This window comes from Helicoverpa zea, chromosome 18, assembly GCF_022581195.2.
Source record: "Helicoverpa zea isolate HzStark_Cry1AcR chromosome 18, ilHelZeax1.1, whole genome shotgun sequence".
NCBI classification, from domain to species: domain Eukaryota; kingdom Metazoa; phylum Arthropoda; class Insecta; order Lepidoptera; family Noctuidae; genus Helicoverpa; species Helicoverpa zea.
The window spans coordinates 11155862-11175988 of record NC_061469.1 but is presented as its reverse complement, the minus strand read 5'-3'; the positions used below and the strand labels follow the sequence as shown (position 1 = coordinate 11175988).

The 20127-nt window shown below is 42.6% G+C and overlaps 2 protein-coding genes across 5 annotated transcripts in view; both read right to left on the bottom strand.

Annotated features, from left to right (window-relative positions):
- The window catches only part of LOC124638754 (potassium voltage-gated channel protein Shaw-like), an 84244-nt gene extending 65082 nt beyond the window's left edge, over positions 1 to 19162 (bottom strand). For all 4 annotated transcript variants that reach the window (XR_006985402.1, XM_047175827.1, XM_047175828.1 and 1 more), the window contains exon 1: positions 18940 to 19162. The gene's annotated coding sequence lies outside the window, so the exon portion shown is untranslated. The remainder of the gene's footprint in view (positions 1 to 18939) is intronic.
- Positions 7881 to 8495, bottom strand: LOC124638755 (the record flags this gene model as incomplete). The annotated part of the gene is made up of 1 exon (XM_047175831.1): positions 7881 to 8495. A coding segment is annotated over exon 1 (570 nt), but the record flags the coding sequence as incomplete, so codon positions are not given.
- Positions 19163 to 20127: the final 965 nt, after the last annotated feature.

Here is a 20127-nt window from a genome sequence, read left to right as displayed (position 1 = left end):
ATCCATTATAAAAGCTTCTCTGGATAATAATGTTGTAAATAGTCTTGGTTGTTTGGCTAATTTGTTTTGGTATGGTTGAACTTATTAAGAAGCTAAGGAAAGAGTTAACAGATGCAGATTTATCACAACTCACAGAGCGAATCTTTTTCATTTCTGGGCTGATATGAAAATGTATTATATTAATCCATCAGTAGCTCAAGTTATTTGTAAGTATGGTACATAACTGGAGAACTTAGGTGAATTCTCACTTCACGGAATAGCTGGTACATAACTGGAGAACTTAGGTGAATTCATTTCACGGAATAGCTATCGATGCGAATAAGTCTTATAAGAAAGTAAAACAGCAAACGTTAAAGCTGATTTTTACTTTCACAGCTCTTTAAGCACCTTCAAGAAAAAAATATGAAAAATGTTTCCGAAAATTACATTGCTGAAAAAAAGAGTAACACTTTCTCAGAAATCTGAAGAAAATGTAATTTCCAGAAAATACACTCCTTTTCTTCCTGATTTTACTTGAACGTTGAGCACTTTTCTATGAAAACATTTTCTCATTTTACCAATGAAATTATGATTTTAGTACGATGTGATGTTCTTGCGAATAAAATTGACTGTAATGGTAGGCAATTTAGTTAAGTTTTCCTTGTTTTTACAAGCTTTTAGGCTGAACTGAGCATTATGTAATTTTCATCAGTATACGTCGGGATTTTTGATCGGTTTGAAATTAAACAGAAAATCTATCTAATTAGTTTAAAGATATGCTATCGTCTTCTCAATGATCAAATTAACATACATACTTTTGGTATAATGGTCCTTTCATTATGAAACAAAAGTTAGCCTCGTTTCATGCGTTATTGATAAAAAACCGGCCAAGTGCGAGTCGGACTCGCGCACGTAGCGTTCCGTACCATCCAAAATTGAGCAAAAAATCACGTTTTTTGTATGAAATATTTATTTTATTCTAGTTTTCAGTATTAATTTGTTGTTAAAGTGGCAACAGAAATACATCATCTGTGAAAATTTAAACTCTCTAACTATCACGGTTCATGAGATACAGCCTGGTGACAGACGGACGGACGGACGGACGGACAGAGGAGCGAAAACAATAGGGTCCCGTTTTACCCTTTGGGTACGGAACCCTAAAAAGGCCAATAATAAAAGCGTTGAAGATCCCTTCAATTTACGACTTACAATGAACCTTATCCAAATCAAAACAATTTCGCCATAAAACCCAAAAGCCTAGAAAAGATTTGGAGAAAACTGAAACAAAACAATATCGAATTTCACGTCAAGCCGTAACTTCATAAAACAATATCAAGCCAATATTGTTTGGCGATATTACTCCGAAACTACACTAAACGAGAAAAAATCTTTTTTGTTAGACCATCCATCTTTTCTAGACAACTCGAGTGATCACTACGAAATATCAACTCTAAGCTAAGCTTGTAAAGTTCAAAATTCGTTGGAGTGAGTTACCTCTCGTACGATTTATTAGAAAAGGAAACTATTTTGTCTATCTTAAGTTAATTAAAGTTGTTAAATCTTTATTGGACGATTTATTCTAGAAGGTGAGGTAATCTGTTATTATTGTCTTTAGGTATTAAAGTTGAGATGAATCAAGGAGTTTATGCTTCTTGTAAATGTGGGAACATTACTTATTTTACTCTACTTATAGGTAGCTAATAGCTACTTTTGACTTGGGATAATTAATAGTACCTATGCACAAAACTATGTTTTTCACCACAGAAAATAAAATCGATCACATAGGTACACATATTTGTAGAATCTAGTAGATATTTAAAACAGTTGCAGTTTTCAAGATAAACCAGTCGCATAAGCCATCATAACATAATATATGAAACCACTGAAAAAATACAGGAGTCAATAATATGAAAACTGTGTGTAAATCTGTACACGTCGGCGTTCCTCTAATCCCCCTGAGACTCGGGGGATAATGCCTAAGAAGTGTGTATAATTTGAGCGGCGTTTTTCATCCCCAATCCCCCATCCCCGTAGGGATTGTCTGCGTAAATACAGAGTTAAAATTAGGGGATATATTATATAATATTTTAATGCTTCACTGGCGAGGGCTATTAGCTAAGGAAAAAGTGAAAAATAAAAAATGCTTAGGTAGATACTTATTTTTTCTCTTACCTATCTTTTTTGATTTTTTGATGATGTTGCTATTCAAGTAAACACGTCTAAGAAATTTGATGCTGAGTGCTATTTTAAAATTACTTCCTAAAACCGGGATGGGTCATTGGAGGAGTAGGACTCCTTGGCAATGGACAGCAGAAGGCTTTGTAGTATTGTGAAGATGACTGAAGATTGGCTTTAGCGTAGAACTTAACTTTGTCGCAAATTAAACAAAAAGTTATCATAGTTATTAAAAAAAATAAAAAGTATATTCGTAAAGAATTAATATTAAACAATTAACAGTTTAATTGTCAAGAGAGACGAGGTTAAAAAGATTAATAAAAATATGGTAACTAACAAATTGTTTTTTTTCGTTCGTCCTCTCAACAACGTCAAAGAGGACACACGAGAATACATGAAGTAACTGCCATTAGTATACCAAACCTAGGTGAACATCAAACGCCTAGGTATCTCAAAATATCTTGTATTTGTAAGCGAATAGTGTGGTACTAACGAATATTTAATGGCCCGCACAGACAGTGTCTGTTGCCTATCTCTTTAAGGTGATATAGTAGTAAGAAAATAGTTTAGAAGTCACTGAATAAAATACTCAGTATTTGTAGAAACGGTAGGTAAGTCTTTCTGGCTTCTGACTACGACCAAAGACCGCATCATTATCCTCCTGCCCTTATTCCACTTTTTTGGGGTCGGCACAGTAAGTCTTCTTCTTTCATACTCTTCTGACAGCCTACATCTCATAAGTAACATTCTTTCTAGCTATGTCTTCTTTCAGACAATCCATCCATCGTTTTTTTGGTCTTTCCCTTGCACTATATCCATCCACATTCATGCTCATCACCTTCCTCACAACAAATGATAGGTTTAAGGTGCGTTCCGAAACATGGAGGAACTCGTAATGACTCGATGGTCACCCATCCGTGTAGCGATAGCACCAAACGTTGCTTAACCTTATGATTGATCGAACCATGTGGCTATTACTTAGCCAAGAGCTAGTAGATAAATAGAGCCAGTATATGTATATATGTGTAAAATACTACAACAGTGCAATATTACAACTACGGTCAGATTAACAGTTAGCGAACGGAGTGCGTTTTAATAAAAGTCCTAGCTGGAATTAATTCAAACATGGTGGTAACATGAGATGTTTCTCATTAAAACGAGTTCCTTTTACTGTGAACTTGCGTCGGAATGGCTGGTTTTTCATTTTCTGGTCATTTTTGTGGTTGAGTAAATTGTCAGAGCATTTTTTTACAGTTAAGTGAAAAGAGGAGAAGCGTATTATAAAATGTAAACCAATCTTATACAACAGAAGAGTTTGTGTGAGTTTGTGTCAGGAACTATTGGACTGATTTGAAAAATGCAGTGTCAAATAGCCCACTTTTTCAGAAAGGCCATTAGCCTATTTTTTTATTTGGAGAGTCCCCAAGGGACGCGACTGAAACCTTTCGCAGAAGTTAGTCAAAATGCACCATGGACTTTTGACTAAATTTGAATTTGAAAAATCAGTAATCCTAATTGTATAGTAGTCAAAATCCATACCATCAGTCCACGGTACATTTTGACTACTATATCTACAATTAGGATTACTGATTTCTGGTTTCCCTAACATAATCCATAATGTACTAAAATATCTAATGTAACACCTTCATGAAACTTATGGAGTGCAATAAAATATTGAAATTGAAAAATCAAATTGAATTACGCGTGCTTACATATCTAACCAAGGTCATAAAAAATCTTAGCTGTAATTTGCGGCTGGCCTACACATGTAATCTTATAATACCGTTACACAAATATTTACCCGCTCTGTGTAAACCAACGTGGTTGGTAGGGAAGAGTGTTAGTTTAGTTTTATTACAGTTTTTTTTTTGTTTTATATATATTTACCGGAATTTAAGGTTAGGGAATTTCAATTTGTATTTTTTGGTAGAATTTGATGTGCTAGATGTAACTTTTTCAACCTTACCCCAACCCAATCTTTAGTTTCAATCTTATGCTCTTTTTATCAGCATCGTTAACATTATGTCAAAATTTTATATCTATATGTACCTTCCCTACCTTTTTTTTTTTTTTTTAGCGACGTAAAATCATCAAATGACCCCTCCCGCTGTGGGTTAGCAGCGGTGAGGGAGTGTCAGACTCTTACTGACTAAAATCGTCGTGTTCCGTCATAGGCCTTTTATGTACCAGGGCCGCGGTATCTCTTTCGAACAACCCGCAGCCCCGGCAGGCCTTGGCCCTGCTGGGCCCCGCTGGGGTTGCTGACGTCTCTTTGAGGAGCGCGTGGAACAACGCGCGCCGTCGACACGGGTCTGTCGTCTAGGAAGACAGAGGGACGATGAGCCACCCGAACTCACCGCCCACAGACCCACGCCTACGGTGGCCGGGAGTCATCTCGCGACACCCGGCGCCCATGGTGTCTACCTGGTCCAGCGCGGCGGCCGGGATGAGAGGTGCGAACTCTCTGGCGTTCCGCCTCCTCCTTCTCGAGCATGACCGCTTCGCAGAAGGAGGCGACGGCATCCCATTCCCTCTCGCCCCGGACCATGGCCTGAACCAGGGCCGGACGCGAGAGGTCGCCGCCGCCCAAAGCCTCGACGAGGACCCGGCGGTGCCCTTCCCATGCGGGGCACACCTGGACTGTGTGGTCCACCGTGTCCTCGGGGCTGTCCGCACAATGGTGACACCCGGGCGCCTCCTCACGACCGATGCGGTGCAGGTACCTCCCGAAACAACCGTGTCCGGTGAGGACCTGCGTCATGCGGTACGTGAGGGCGCCGTGACTCCTCCCGAGCCACTCCTCAAAGAGGGGACTTACCGCCACGATGGTGGCGTGCCCTGCACTGGGTTGCGATAGTCGTTCCCTCCAGGCCACCATGAGATCGCGCCGGAGTTCCGCCCGCTGCGCGACAACTTGCCGCGGCAACGGGGTTTCTCCCCGGCGCTGAGCCTCCTCGCGCCAGTCGTACAGGCGCAAGAAGACCCTCGCCTCCAGATCCCACGGTGGCAGTCCAGCGAGTAGGCCAGCTGCTTCGCGGGAGATCGTGCGGTACCCCCGGATTAGCCTAATGGCTATCACCCTTTGGGGCACGTTCAGGTAGTGCACAGCCCGCGGCCGTGCCGAACGTGCCCATACCGGGGCCCCGTAAAGGGCCATGGACCGCATGACCCCCGCGTAGAGTTTACGGCAGGGGGCGTTTGGGCCTCCCAGGTTGGGCAGGAGCCGCTTGAATGCAGCACCTGCCTTCTCCAGTTTGGGGCCCAAACGTCGGAAGTGCTCGACGAAGCTCCACCGGCCGTCGAGGACGAGTCCCAGGTACTTCATCGCCCTCTCGACGCCGATGGTAGCCCCCCCCACCGTGACTTGGGAGCCTGAAGGTGGCGCGTTCCGAAGCCCATGAAAGCACATGGCCTCGGATTTGTGCAAGGCCACCTCCAGTCCCAGCAGCTGGATCCTCTCGATGACTATCGCAACCCCGCGCGTCATTATGTCGGCCGCCTCCTGGTGCGACCTCCCTTGTGCCAGAACCAGCGTGTCGTCAGCGTAGCAGACCATGCTGACGCCGCTAGGGAGGTCGGCGCGCAGCACCCAGTCGTAGCCGATGTTCCACAAGAGCGGCCCCAGTACCGACCCCTGCGGAACACCGCACGACATCTCTCGCCGGTTCCATTCCCCGTTGTGACCAGGGTAAATGATGGACCTATCCGACAGATAGGCCTCGACCACGCGACGAAGGTAGGTCGGCACCCGGTGATACCGGAGTGCCTCCCTGATGCAACTCCAGGGAAGGGTGTTGAAGGCGTTGGCGATGTCAAGAGACACCGCCAAGACGACCCCCCCCCGGGACACAGCATCCCCCGTCGTGAGAGCTCTCACGCGCATGATGGCGTCCACCGTTGAGCGCCCCTTGCGGAAACCGAACTGGTGGTCCGCAAGGTCCGGCCCTATCCCCCCAAGGTGCGCGACGAGGCGGTGTGCGACAACTCGCTCAAAGAGCTTGCCCACCTCGTCGAGCAACACGATAGGCCGGTATGCGGACGGAGAGTCCGCAGGGCGCCCCGGCTTCCGTATGAGGACCAGTTTCCCTGTCTTCCAACGAAGTGGGAACTGGCCCCTCTCCAAACATGCGCTGAGAAGCCCCCTAAGTCGAGGCCCGAGAGCCTCAAGGGCCAGGACCCAGGCCTTGCCAGGCAGGCCATCAGGCCCTGGGGCGGTGTTTTTGGCTTTCAGCCTAGCCACCGCCACTCTCAGGTCCACCCCAGTCACCTCGGGGACATCGTCGTCGTCGGAAGTGTGGTCCGTACTTGACACCGCGGGTTGCAGAGACATGGGCGGGGGAGAGTGTTCCCCGCGCGAAGGGAACAGAGCGCTCACCACCTCCTCCACCAGCTGAGGCCGAAGACTCTGGGTCAGCGGGGGGGCCCATGGGCGGAGCTTGCCCCGCACCATTTTGTACGGGCGCCCCCACGGGTCCCTGTCCAGAGACCCCAGCAGCTCCGCATTGGCCACCTCCTTGGCCTGGACGATGGCCAATTGGAGGGCGGTCTTCGCAGCTCTGTAACCCTCGTACAGCTCTGCTTCCCTGGCTTCTGCATCCGGAGGGCGGATGCGCAGCCTGCGGTGTCTGGTGTACAGGTGCCTCGCAGCGACGCACGCCTCTCGAAGGGCCGCGATCTCGCAAGACCACCAGTACACCTGGCGTCGGGCGCGTCCTGGCGGGACTCGGGGCATGGCCACGTCACAAATCTCGGACATGGTCTCCCGGAACCACTCCGCCTCGTCGTTGATGTCGGCGGGCCTGTCCGGTGATGACACCCAGGCCTGCACGACTGAGGCTTCCAGGAGAAGCTCCCGGTCAAGGTGCCTCAGCGCCCAACGTGGACCACTCGGGGTCTGCAGGACCGGCGCGCTAGGGTTCTGGGCGGAGACGTCAAACCGGATGTACCGGTGATCGGAGTAGGTCTCCACCCCCTCCTCCACGCGCCAGTCAAAGACACGCGGTAGCAGAGCGGGGCTGGCGAACGAGATATCCACCACTGACTCGCCCCGCATCCGTACACACGTGGGGACAGAACCCCGATTGAGGACGACCAGGCCTGCTTCCAGCGCCCAGTCCTCCACCATCCTACCCCGTGCATCTGTGCGTCGGGAACCCCAGGCCAAATTCTTGGCGTTGAAGTCCCCTAACACTAGCACAGAGAGGGAATAACTTCCGACGACGACGGACAACTCCAGGAGGGAGTTGTGGAACTCGGCGAGAGTTCGGCTCGGGGAGAAGTACACCCCCACGACGACTATCTCCCCGAACCGTGCTGCGACGCAACCCCTTCCACTCTTCACCCCTTCGAGGGAAGGAGTACCAGCGGCGGCCGACGATATGATGGTCACTGAGCCGCTAAGGTCCTTAACCCAGTCATCCCTGGGAAGGACAAAGTACGGCTCAGCGACCACGGCGATGTTGATCGACCACTGCGCCATGCTTTGGAGCAACAGATCCTGGGCACGGGCGCAGTGGTTGATGTTCGCCTGGAGGAAGCGTAATGGAGCCAGGCTAGCACTCCATCACGTCTTCCTCCTCTTCAGACGCAGAGACGACAGCAGCAGTGGCGATGGCGGCGTCGACAGCGGCGGCAGCGTTGGAGGCGGCGGCGGCCGCAGGAGCTGTAGTGGTGGCCACTGCGGAGGTGGTGGCGGTGGCGGCGACGGACGGCCGGCCCTTGCCCTTACCCTTGGTCTTGGCGGGTGGGGCACAGGATTTGCTCCCTGCCCGGTGTTCAGCCGGCTTGCCAGCAGCCGCGCATGCAATGCAGTGCGGCGCGGCATTACAAGCCACGGCCTTGTGTCCGGGCTGACCGCAGCGGAAGCAGAGGGCGCTGCGGTCGACCTCCGAGGTGCAACGAACACCTACATGATGCCCGACGTGGCATCGGAAGCACCTCAGGGGTCTAGGGTCCAGCAACTTGACCTGTGCCGACACCCAACCAACCAGCAACCTACGGCCGTCGACTATGGTCTTGGCCGCCGCCACGGGGCAGCTCACCGTGACGGTGCACGTGCCCCTGAAGTCGGGACGTATGGTGCCCGCCTTAACTTCGTCGGCGGAACACCCACCCGTCCTAGCGACGGCGGCCACCACCTCCTCCGCAGTAACTGAGTCGTCCAGGCCCATGATGCGCAGATCCGCGCACTTGTGGGGCCTGGAGACTCGGGCATCATCCGCATTTATGGACGCCCTAAGCCTCTCGGCTAGGGCGTCCGCGGCGGGCCCACTGGCCGCCCCTGGGACCTCCAGCATTCGGGCGCCCGTTGCGGTCACCCTGAGCCGGAGGCCGGAGGTGATACCCAGCTCCTGCAGGTTCACCGCCTCCTTTGCTTGGGCGAGCACGTCGCGGTACGACACGCCCCTTTTGACCGCGTCCGGCTGTAGTGTGACTACTACAGCCGCGGTCTTGGGGGCGCGGAGTTGCGCCGCGGCGGCTCGCTGTCTGCGCCGCTGTTTTTGGGCCTTTTTTTTGGCCGCTTTGGCCGCCCTCCGTCTCTTTTTCTTTTCCCCCACCACCTGCCACTCAGACTCAGTGGCAGTGGTAGGGGCCGCAGACGGTGTCGGCTTCGGAGGGCGTTTCGCCACTGGTGCCGACGACGGAACCGGTGTTGATGTCGGCACCGGGGCCCTCTGCGCCTGGACCGCTGTTGCGGCCTTGGTCTTTGGCTGGGCGGCCGCCTTCCTGGGCGGCCCGCTCGGCGCCGCCACAGGTGGCTTGCTCGGCGGTCCCCTTCTGGGCGGGGGTGCCGCTGCAGCCGCAGCCGCATAAGAGGCCCTTTGGGCCGCTGGGGGCTTCGGCGCCGCGAGGGGAGGCCGTAGGACCCTGCCCTCTAGGACGGAGAAGCGGGCCTGGAAGGCCGCCATCTCCTGCCGAACCAGGGCCAGGACCTGGCTCTCCACCGGGGAGGACTGCGGCCGCTGCGAAGTGGTCCCGCTGCGTTCGGCCTCCTGCTCTCTCATCTTTCTCAGGTCCGCCCGTAGACTCCTGTTTTCCTCCAGGAGCGAGTTCAGGGCGGCCGTGAGACGAGCCACTTCCTCTTTCAGCTTGGCCAGATCGCTCTTTGGAGCCTGGCCGAAGCTTGCTTCGGCTGCCGCAATGATTGTGGCCGAGGCCGAGTCGATCGCCCTTTGTTTGTTGGCCTTGAGGCGCTTTTGGGACACGCCCTTGAACGCGGCCGCCACCGTCTTAGCGAAATTGGCCCTCCGCTCCTGGTCAGAGCCGACGGCCGCCGAGTCCTCCTCGGAGGAGCTCTGTTGAGCTGCTCCTCCCTTGTCCTTGGGCGCCTCAGCGACCCTCCCCTTCTCCGGTCTCCGGTCGGCCTTTTTGGCCGGTGCCCCACGGCCACCGGAGGAAGACCCCAAGTCGTCCTTCTTCCTCTTTAGGAAGGCATCGACTCGGTGGTCCTTCTTACTTTGGGGGACCCTGAGGTCTCCCGCCGCTCCATCGCTGGATGCGGACTCGGAGTCCGAGTCCTCATCCCACTCCCTTAGTTCGTCGTTGTTGTTTTTGTTTGTATTTGTGTTAGAATCCATATAGTTCCCACGATCATGAGAGCAACTGTTCGTCCACCCCGGCAGTGGCCTCATACCGGGGCAAGCCTACATACTGTTGGGGGCGGCTGGCCCCAACAGGGGGGAGCGCTAACGACCGTGTCCCCCACGGCCATTCATCCCCTCGCCGCGCTCCCAAAACTTAGGATTGGGTGGTTTTTTATCTAAGAGGTGTCCTTCCTCTGGGCCGGGCGATCAAGCCAAGCCCTCGGCGGCGGCATTATACATGCCTCCGTCTGCTGTCCAGCCATCCCGGCTCAGCAAACCCGCCGAAAGGTTTGCTCTTCGTTGAACGAAGAGCAAACGAGCACCGCTTTAGTGCGCCTGCACCTCCGCGGGTATGGCCGCATCCTTGCCATGTCCACAAACGTCGACTGGTCAGGAGCGGCCCCTCCCTGGGTCCCTCTTTGTCTGGCCTCTCCCCTGAACCTTTCCGGCATGAGTATCTCTACCGGCAGAGCTTCAGGATCATTGAGGCACGCAAGCCCCACCACGACGACAACGTGGGGACCCCCTCGGTGGAGTACCTTCCCTACCTTGAATGAGTTTTCAAACTCAGGATGACAAACAATTTGAGACTAAAACCAGCTCAAAATAAAACACAATCTCCTTTGTCTACTAAAATGTACAGCTAAAAGCTTTCGAATGTCAAAGGTGAATGAAAACTGATGCATGTCTGAAAGAATACGTGGATCAATCTTTCTGGCTTGGGTTTATTAGTTTTTGGGTACAGTGATATGAATTTTGAGCTACTGATAATTTTTTTGGTGATGATAAGGCTAAAACTTTGTGAATGAAAACTAGTAATAAATTATTGTTTTCTACTCAAAATTTACTCTTTCTTGTTAAGTAGTCACAAGAAGTGATGTATAGAAAAAACAAAATATATCGTCATAAAAAGTCTGACCATCTCCCCTTGAGAACCATACTTTGAATTACGAAGTTTTTCAAAGTTTCACCATCGTTATGTTATCTGAATAAAAGTTCAGAACGATTTAAGTAAATCGAGTGCCATTCGATTTGCGTAACCACAGTGTTTGACAATTTAATAAGTTGAACGAAATGATACCAAAAAGCTTTCTTTAAAATTGGGGTAGACTTTCAACTTAAACTACAAAAGACGTAATTGTTACTGTAAACTTTCAATAAACTCTTTAATGGTATTTTAATTAACCAAAAAGAAAGAGGTACATTGCGTTTGTGTTTGTTTGTATGTTTTTTTTTTCAATTTCCTAAGACTTCTTTGTATTTATTTTTTAATGTAAATAACGTTTGAGTATCAAAGACTTCTCTTCGCTTCGATCGTATAACACTTCCTATCTCATAATATCAGATCGCGTTCAAAATCTTCAAGAAACAAACTCTAAAGTAAACATTAATAAAAAACATAAAAGAAACATTATTTCTACTGCAATAACACTATCCAGAAATCAACAATTTTGAAAAGAAAAAACATTTGCACTTTATAAAGATCAAAATACACTGGAACGAAGCGTTCATCTTTACAGCTGTGAAGTTATACGAGTGACTGACTGACTGATTGATTGACTGACGGACAGACTAGGTACAGTTTTAACAGGTGAGCTTCAGAGATATTTCGAAGGGCCTCTGATAATTCATGTGTAAACAGAATTAGTTGAATTCCAAATCAGTTTTGATAACACTATTTATTTTTGCGTCTTATATTTGAATTTTTAATTAATGTTGTTAAACGTTGTTTAGTTTAATTACCTGAACTTGATGAAACTATTTCGTTGAACTGCTATTTGCTTGGAAAATCCTTAAAAACAATAGCACACTTTTCACAACCAAATTCTTACATTAAAAAGGTAACTGCCCATTAACAAATTTAAAAAAAAAGGAATATTGAAAAAAACGAAAAGACAATCTTTTTGTAACGTTTCTTAGCTAGTCATGTATTGTCATCAGAACTCAGAGATCGGTTCATCATATATAGTTACAAGTGAAGCTAATACAAGCGTGTTAAAAAAGCCTACAGTCCATTAAAATTTTTTCAAAATAGGCACTTAACAAAGTGCAAATGACGTTCAGTAAGCTTGTAGCAAAAACTCCGCCTCGCCACCAGTGTGCCACCAGCCTTAATCTATTTTTAAAAGCACGGACCGTAAATAACTAATTATTTAGCCGCATACGAACGACCCTGAGCCACAGTTTACTGCTCTATAAAGATATACAAAAATCTCCGCAATTTTCATAAGTAAAATTAGGTAAATTTTCTACTGTTGGGTTTAAGATTTGATGCTGTTTTTTTGTAGAGTAGTGTTCTGTACAGCCTTTTTATCCTCCCACTGCTGGGCACAGGCCTCCTCTCACACGGAGAATGTTTGAGCATTAATCCCCACGCTTGCTCAATGCAGGTTGGCGATTTCAGACTTTATAGTCCAGGTTTCCTTCAAGATGTTTTCCTTCATTTTTTTATCAGCCATTCGTGTCTAAGATATACTTAGAAAGTACGTACAATCTTAGAACCCACCACGACTGAATGCTTTAGTAACTCCCCTAAAATGCAAGTGAAATCACGGAAAACAACCAGTCAAAGTTATAATAAAGACTTCTTTCACATCTATAAGTAAGATACATGTCCCATGCATCGACTATCTCGTTCAGAAATGTGTGTCGAGTTTAGACTGCGCGCGCAGACGCGTGTCTAAAGAGTTTAGAATTTTTAAGTCGCCTGAAGTATGTCTTCCTCGAATGCCGATTGAATGTCGCATGCTTATCGTTTGTACGCAACCTACATTTGCTTGCGTGAGACCGCTCCGTTTGTACCCGCCCTTTAGATTGAAAACTTATTTCTTTTAATGTTGGCTTTTTTCTATTTTAGTAATGGGTTGTACTGTTAACGCTTCAGTGTATTTGTTTACTGTTTTTGTGATTGTTGAGATATGTATCGATCTTTTTTTTAGCTTTCTGCGTGTAAGATGGTTTTGACGCATCTATCTAACGTGCTGTGTGATTCAGAAATTACTTTCTGATGGCTTTATTATTAAAAAAAAAAACAATAATTTTAAAACCGTTCACAATTATTACTCTTCACAACTGTAATTACAAAAACGATTAAATGCAATAAAAACGTTGAAACACTATCATAAGCATACTCGATAGCGCATTTAATTATGGGTTAATTATTCCTACTAAATTCCAGTACACAATATATAGTACTTTCAACCTATATAGACCCTGATAGGCATCACTAGTTCCACGTAAAATCGTGATAAAAGAAAAACAAAAGCGAATCAATAGGTGGGTATATAAGAGGGTCGCGTGACAACCCCATATAACCATATCCCACATAGCGAACACATAGGTTTTATGTGGGACCCAATATGCCGTAATATAAATCTATGGAGATCAGCCTATGTTGGTATTGAGCACGATGAGCTTTGTGAATAGATAGGTGCCTGTATGTGTATGTAGAAGCAACTTGGGGGTAACAGTGTTAGTAATCTTTAAGAAATTTTGAATGTGACATTAATGCCCGTTTTCACCAACAATCTCTTAACGTTTTCCTAACTAAGTGTCACTTAGAATAAGCCCCCCCCCAAAAATAAAGGTTATAAGGGAAGTTTTGTCATTGCATGAAGTAAAATTTGGTTCCATATAGCGGATCCATCAATATAAACTTTAGTAATTTGTTGTTGATCATCATCTGCATAGTCTTTTTCCAACGATGTTAGGGTGGGCTTTCAGTCTTATGAATGCAGCTGAACACCTTTCTTATAGAGCAACCAGTTAAAGGGGCAAACCGGTACTTCTTGCAAGATTTATTAGGCTGCTCAAATTGTAACATGTAAAGTTCAATAAATCTATTTATACGTATTGTTCTATTTGTAAAATCCCCTTCAATTCAAAACAAACACTTATAACATTGACTGTACCTCGTTAACTGCCAAAATAAACCAATAAATCAAAGTAATCGGTTATAAAATTAGCTTGATGTTTCATATTTAGTAGGAACAGTTTAATTTTAACCATAGCTTTGAATTCCCGCGCGTGTTAAATTGATCGATTTTAAATCAGGTTACGGAAATATAGTAAATGCAGTTTTGAATCGAATCATTAATGTTTATATAGCGGTACAGCCAATTAAAATCTTGTTTGCTCTTTGTGGTATGGTTTTTGGTTGAATTAATTAATTAGTTCGGTAAATGTGAAAGGAAAATAATGTATAATAGTATTATTTTGTGTTTTTTTTATAATTGGTTAAGAGCGTGAGCACAAAAATCGCTTCATGTTTCTCTAAGTTCTCTGTTTTTTCTCATAAATCTAAGTACTAATAAAATGAAATAAAAAACAATGAAAAAGAATTTTATAATTTATTAACAAATTAAAAATATTTTTAAGCGACGCAACCTATATCATAGCCAACCATTTTGAAAATGAAAACCTTTTCATACTTTTTACAGATTATACCAAAAATAAGGAATATATAAAAAGCAACGATCCAGATTTACATAGAGCAACACCAAAGTAAAAAAGAAAAGAAAAACACCGAGTTGGACATTACGAATTAATAAACTAACATACAGATGAAAACTGCAATTTGTTGCCTACTGCCCGTTAGTTGCATAGTTATTTATTACTTTATACCCAAACTACTGAAGTCAAGCATGAAGTATGAATGTAGTGTTGTATGTGAAGTTCAAGTTTTTGGCAATATTTTTTTGGTTTGGTATGTTTGTTGATAATATGCTCGTTGTAACTGCTTTGAGGAGGTCTGGTAGGCAGTCGGCTTCAAGCTAGATTGAAAGTCGACCACAACATAAGGTAAAATACTTTTCAGAAGATAAAAGCCTTTACACATTATTTCCAAAATATTAAACGTCATAAACAAAACAACAATTATTTACAGCCCATTAAGCATTTTATTTTTTTCTATAATGCTTTCTTCGTTGTCTTTAATTTCCAATAATTCTACCAAAATTTTTTAGCACCTATTAACTATGGCAAAATCAATAGTTCTCTAGCATAACTCCTTTGCAAGACCATAGAAAGGTGCCAAATTCTTACACCCATATTTTCGTAACCCACCAACAAAACATATTTAGTCCACATTAATTTATTCGTTTTGCAAACTTGCCACAATCTAGCTACACTACAGTTTACACAGCCCGGCACACCCAACAAACAAGAATATAAAAGCTATCACGTTGAATGGAAACCCATTGTGTGCTGTGACGTAGCTAGATATCTGGCATTCAGGTTACCACGTTATGGTTGATGAAATTCTGATTGGCTAGAACACCCCTATTTTTGAATTTTCAATTTTGAATTGTTGGGAGACCATTACATGCCAAACTCTTCCATTCCTTTCTGCCTATTTCATTATTCCATCAACGGTATGGTTTCCATATAAAACATTTTAGTTAAAGATCATGTACCCATCTTATCATCTCATCTGCCTAGGCTTTTCCCAACTATCTTGAAGTCGGCTTCCAGCCCAGCAGAGTACCAGTGTTTTAGATGGAGTGATTGCCTATTTGCAAGTACCTACCCAAGCAACCCTATTTTCATCAAAATCAGACTAGCTGCAAATTAGTGCATACAAAAATATAAATTAACATCGGTAAATATCAAAATTAGAAGATATTAAATATAAATATCAAAATTATCTGTGGGTATTTAAGGTCAAATAAAGGTGGACTATATACATTTGTGTCAACATCTTCATTCCAAAACTTTTCTTCGCTTATAATTATTATGATTGGCGCTAGCCTAAACAGACGCATCTCAAAATATAGCATTTTGCACCTTGGCATATATTTTCAGTTATTACTGAAGTTTAGTCTAGTGTCAGGTCTTCATCTTCTGATGACGTTTTAATTACTTTTTGATAAACAGAAATGTGTGATGAGTATATTCTGGATGAATATATTTATTTTTAAACATTAAGGGCCTTACTACAAAAACTTTAAACCCTGTTTTACGCTTGTCTAATAAAATTTTGGCTGCAAAATGAACCATATGTCAACGTCAGAATTTGACATTTTTTTAGACAAGGCATAAACTGACGTTTAAAAGTTTTTGTGGTAAGACGGTATAAATCTACGCTTTATGTTTAGGTGTTTAGTTAAAAGATATTATACAACTTATTTTTCACTGTATCTATGTATGAATGTTCGTTAATTAATTGATAGCTGAAATGCATGATAGATATTTGTTACTTTAGTAAAAGTAAATTAAATATAAAATATACTATTAATACAAACAAAGCACAAAATAAATGATTGATGAGAGCGAATGGAACAATCAATATCAAATTGTACCTTATTTTTGACAAAGGAACATACAAAATATTTTCACAGAAGGTAACTTGTTGATTAATGGGCTGTCAGCATCAGAAAGCGGCTGTAAGACCAAATTATTCTATTAATTAAAGCTGTATGAGAATATTTACCGTCGTTATAGAAGATGAATACAGGGCCCAGGATTACTCCTTGTGGCACGCCATAGAGTGATGAAGGATCAATTGACAGAATTGTTACATAATTGTATATCTTCCCACTCTCTTTAAATTAAATACTGTTTAAATCCTTGATCCAATTCACTTTTTTATATCCAACTACTACTATAATTTTGTTAAGCAAGGTATACGTATGGCATGACAAAGCATTTTCCGTAATGTTTGCTTACCAAATGTTTTGAGATTAATGGCATATTTATGGCATATTTATGCTTCCATCTACTATTTATATAATATTCTCGTTGTTATTATTATGTCTTTATGTTTCTTCATTGTTATGCTCGTTATGCTCCAATAGAACGTAAACCACTTTACGCCATCATTAAATCAATTGACTCAATCCAGCCGCCACAATTCCATAAATTGAACGTGGAATCTAAAATCAGCATTGATTTATTTTAAAAATAAATCAGAGCCGTTTTATGATTCCTCATATTTGACTTGGCAACGGAACCTCAGATTTTCCAGTCGATTTAAATCATAAAAATTGTCTTGTCCGAACCAGCTAAAGTTTAAAATTTGGAACCTGCATTTCGTATTCAGCTTTTGTTGGCTCCGGTAAACTGAAACTTGGCAGCGTTTTTGACATCAATATTTTGACGCCATCGCTTATACTTATGCAGGTTTAACTTATTTTAATATATTTAGAATTAGAATAACTACTTTTTTATCAGCGTGCTTTTAAAGTTGGTAATGTAAGTGCTTCTTTTTCCTCTTGCGCGAAGTACGCTTGTTGAATTCTTGGAAAGTATTTCGATATTTCAAGGAATTGTTAGAAAGTTTTCTGTTTTTATTCTCAGTTTTTCTTTTACACATTTTACTTGTACATTATGCGTATTTTTAGTGACTACTGCTACTGCACTCCTATCAATAATGTTATTTCTCTATGCATGAGATGCAGTTGATAACCATATGTATTATGTTGTGGCAAGGAGACTAATGGTAAAAACTTTTGATATCGTATACGTATCGTTTCTAGCCTTATAGCTGTCTTATTTTCTTTTTCTCTCCTTTTGATTATTTTATACCAATATTAACTGACAACCACTAAATTTGCAATATATACTCCCAAAACAAACCAATTACTTCACCAAATCTATCATCCGTACCTTAACAATAGTAATTAAAACTACAAAATTGCTCAGAGATTCATTATCTGCCTTCACAAATGACCATTACAAATGGTTCTGTCTGTTAGTCTCAGAAAGTCCATTTAAGACTAGATCTCTCTGATGACATCATGAAACCAACTGTAAAAGCGGCACAAAGGCTTTCAAACACTACTCTGAAACAGAAAGGGATGACTGTGAGTGAAATGGTGTTACTATGTTCTTTGGGACAGATGTGTCAGCGTGTGTTGTACATTTTATGTAGGATATTGCAGAGAATCTTAAAGTGCGCGAAGAAAGCCTAAAGTTGTTAATAGTGAAGTATTGGTTGTAAGTTGATTTTAAGGATACTAAAATAAGTATTGGTACATTTATATTTACTTGTACGCTCTTTTGTAAAGTAATAGCACCAAAAATGAATCACAGATCATTTGTCGTTTTCTTTCTAAATTATGTTAGATAGATTTTGAATCAATACGGGAGTAGGTGTAACTCCAAAGGTAACTTCTTACAGAAATGAGAAAGACTCAGTCTGTTTGTCAGATTTTTCGGCTTCTGACTTTCCAAGCTCTACAAAATTTGCCACCCCAGAGCTACAGTTTCGTCATTGAAAAAGGAATCAGCGAGAATATTGTCCCAAAAGGAAAAATATAGGTATATACCTCTTAGCTCCTTCTTTTTAGAAAGTTGGTTACAGAAGGTGTATCAAGCTGTCATGATAGTTGAGACATAATTAGTCAAGGTATCGTTTCCTTTGAACTTGTCAATCAACTCAGTGAATATTGTAATCTATATTTGGAATCTAATTCTGACCCAAGCTTTATATAGCATCCCTTTAGAATTTATACTGCTATATGTATGTATGTGTATAGTGCTTAGTCTACACTGGTACCTACTGTTAAAAATGAAAAATTATTTATTTTTAAAGTATTATGTAGGTCTGACACAGGTGCTCAATAAGACTCTTAGGCTGATAGTCCGTTGATACATATCAATACATTTGGGTACGAATGTACTTATAACAGTTTGTATTGAGCGTAGTTTAAATATTTGAAATATAATATTTTTCTTTTTCGGCTTTATGAGATTTAGTCGGCTATGAAATGATGACCAAGATTTTCCTAGTATGGGTTTTCATCGATTTTCACGTAGTTTATAACTTGAAGAGAAAAGCTCTTTGCTCCTGCTTTACTGCATGTGTAAGTAGAACCAGTTAATAAATATATTCGAAAATTTATGAAGATTATAAATTCCACACATTCAAAAGTCCTTGAAAAAACAAGTCATCATTATCCGAAACTGAAGTCACTTATTCTACAGGTCTAATGAACTTTTCTATAATAATGAAATAAAAATAATTACAAGCATAAAATTTCAATGAACCCAATTATTTTCTCTTAACAATCTACAATGAAAGAGCAATAAAAATAAATTATAGGTACATTTAACTGTATCGTGACAAAAACGCGACAAAATTGTATTATTAGTAAATATAGTAGCTCAGTGTGACTCCACAGTCAGAACAAAGTATTACTTAAAAATATTACATTACAATTTCTGAGTTTGAACACGCAACAAAGTAATTTAATTTACGAACCTGTGTTTAGGAGGTTCTGTGGGCTCTATGCGGCACTGCCAAACGCACATCAAAAATTCATATATTTTTATACAGTAAAAAAATCACTTAAAAAGAAAAAAATCACACCACACTATCACTAGGCTGTCACAATGTTATGTACACTTTAATTTCGAATTTCATATTTAGTTTTCTATGCGGCCGGCAGGCGGCGCTGGCGTGCGCTTCTCACCGCGGCTGTCTACACACTAACGTCTGACTGTCTGATTCGCGCATGCGTCGTTGTTCCTACACCCGATACCTACATTTCATTTTGTAATGAACTGAACTTTTGTACATCACACCCAAAAACAGACCCTATTACTAAACAACTTAGAGTTCAAAATCAATTTTGTCAAAATTAAAGGGTGCGATCTGACTTCGCACGTCTTCTTTCTCACTTCCACTAACGATGTCCACATGCATTTGAATTTTAATTGAGTATATCTATGTGTTTGTATATGAAACAGTTTTCAAGTGTTTATGTTAATGGCGAGAGTGAAATTGCTGTGACACACCAGTGATTAGTGACAATAAAGCTTCTGAAAGTTAATAAAATAAATATATATTTTAAATGATAAGAAAATGAGTCTGAATAATAGTTGTAGTACAAATATATGAAAATTCATGTGATTTGTACTCATATTGTGATGCCAGATTATATCTGTGTTTTTGGTAGAGTAATTATAAACTGTCACATCAAAAATTGAGTAAACTTAAGCCACACTTTTAACATTAACAATTAATTAAAATTTTACCACATTGCCTATTCAGACAATTTCATAAAATAAGCTCACAATACAAGCAATTTCACCAAAAGCCAAATATAACAAAAAGCTATAAGAAGAAAAAAAAACTCTTTTCTTTAAAAACTTTTTCTTTTACCGACCTTTCAGCCGTATTTTAAATAATAGCGTTTTCCCTTTTATTTTTGGGGGTGTTGTAGGTAGGGTGGTTTTCACGTAAGGCAGTGTCGTGTTCAGTGTAATAAGCAAGGCAACCCATTGCCCCAGTTAAACTTTCCTAAAAGAATGGTTTACGCACGTTCCGACGCAGGTTAGGGTAAAAACTATTGTTTAATATTTTTGGTTTTAAGAAATCACAAGACTAAAGAAGTTTTTTCTTTACTAAGAAAATTAAATTAAAGGACAATTTTAAATTTCCATTCTG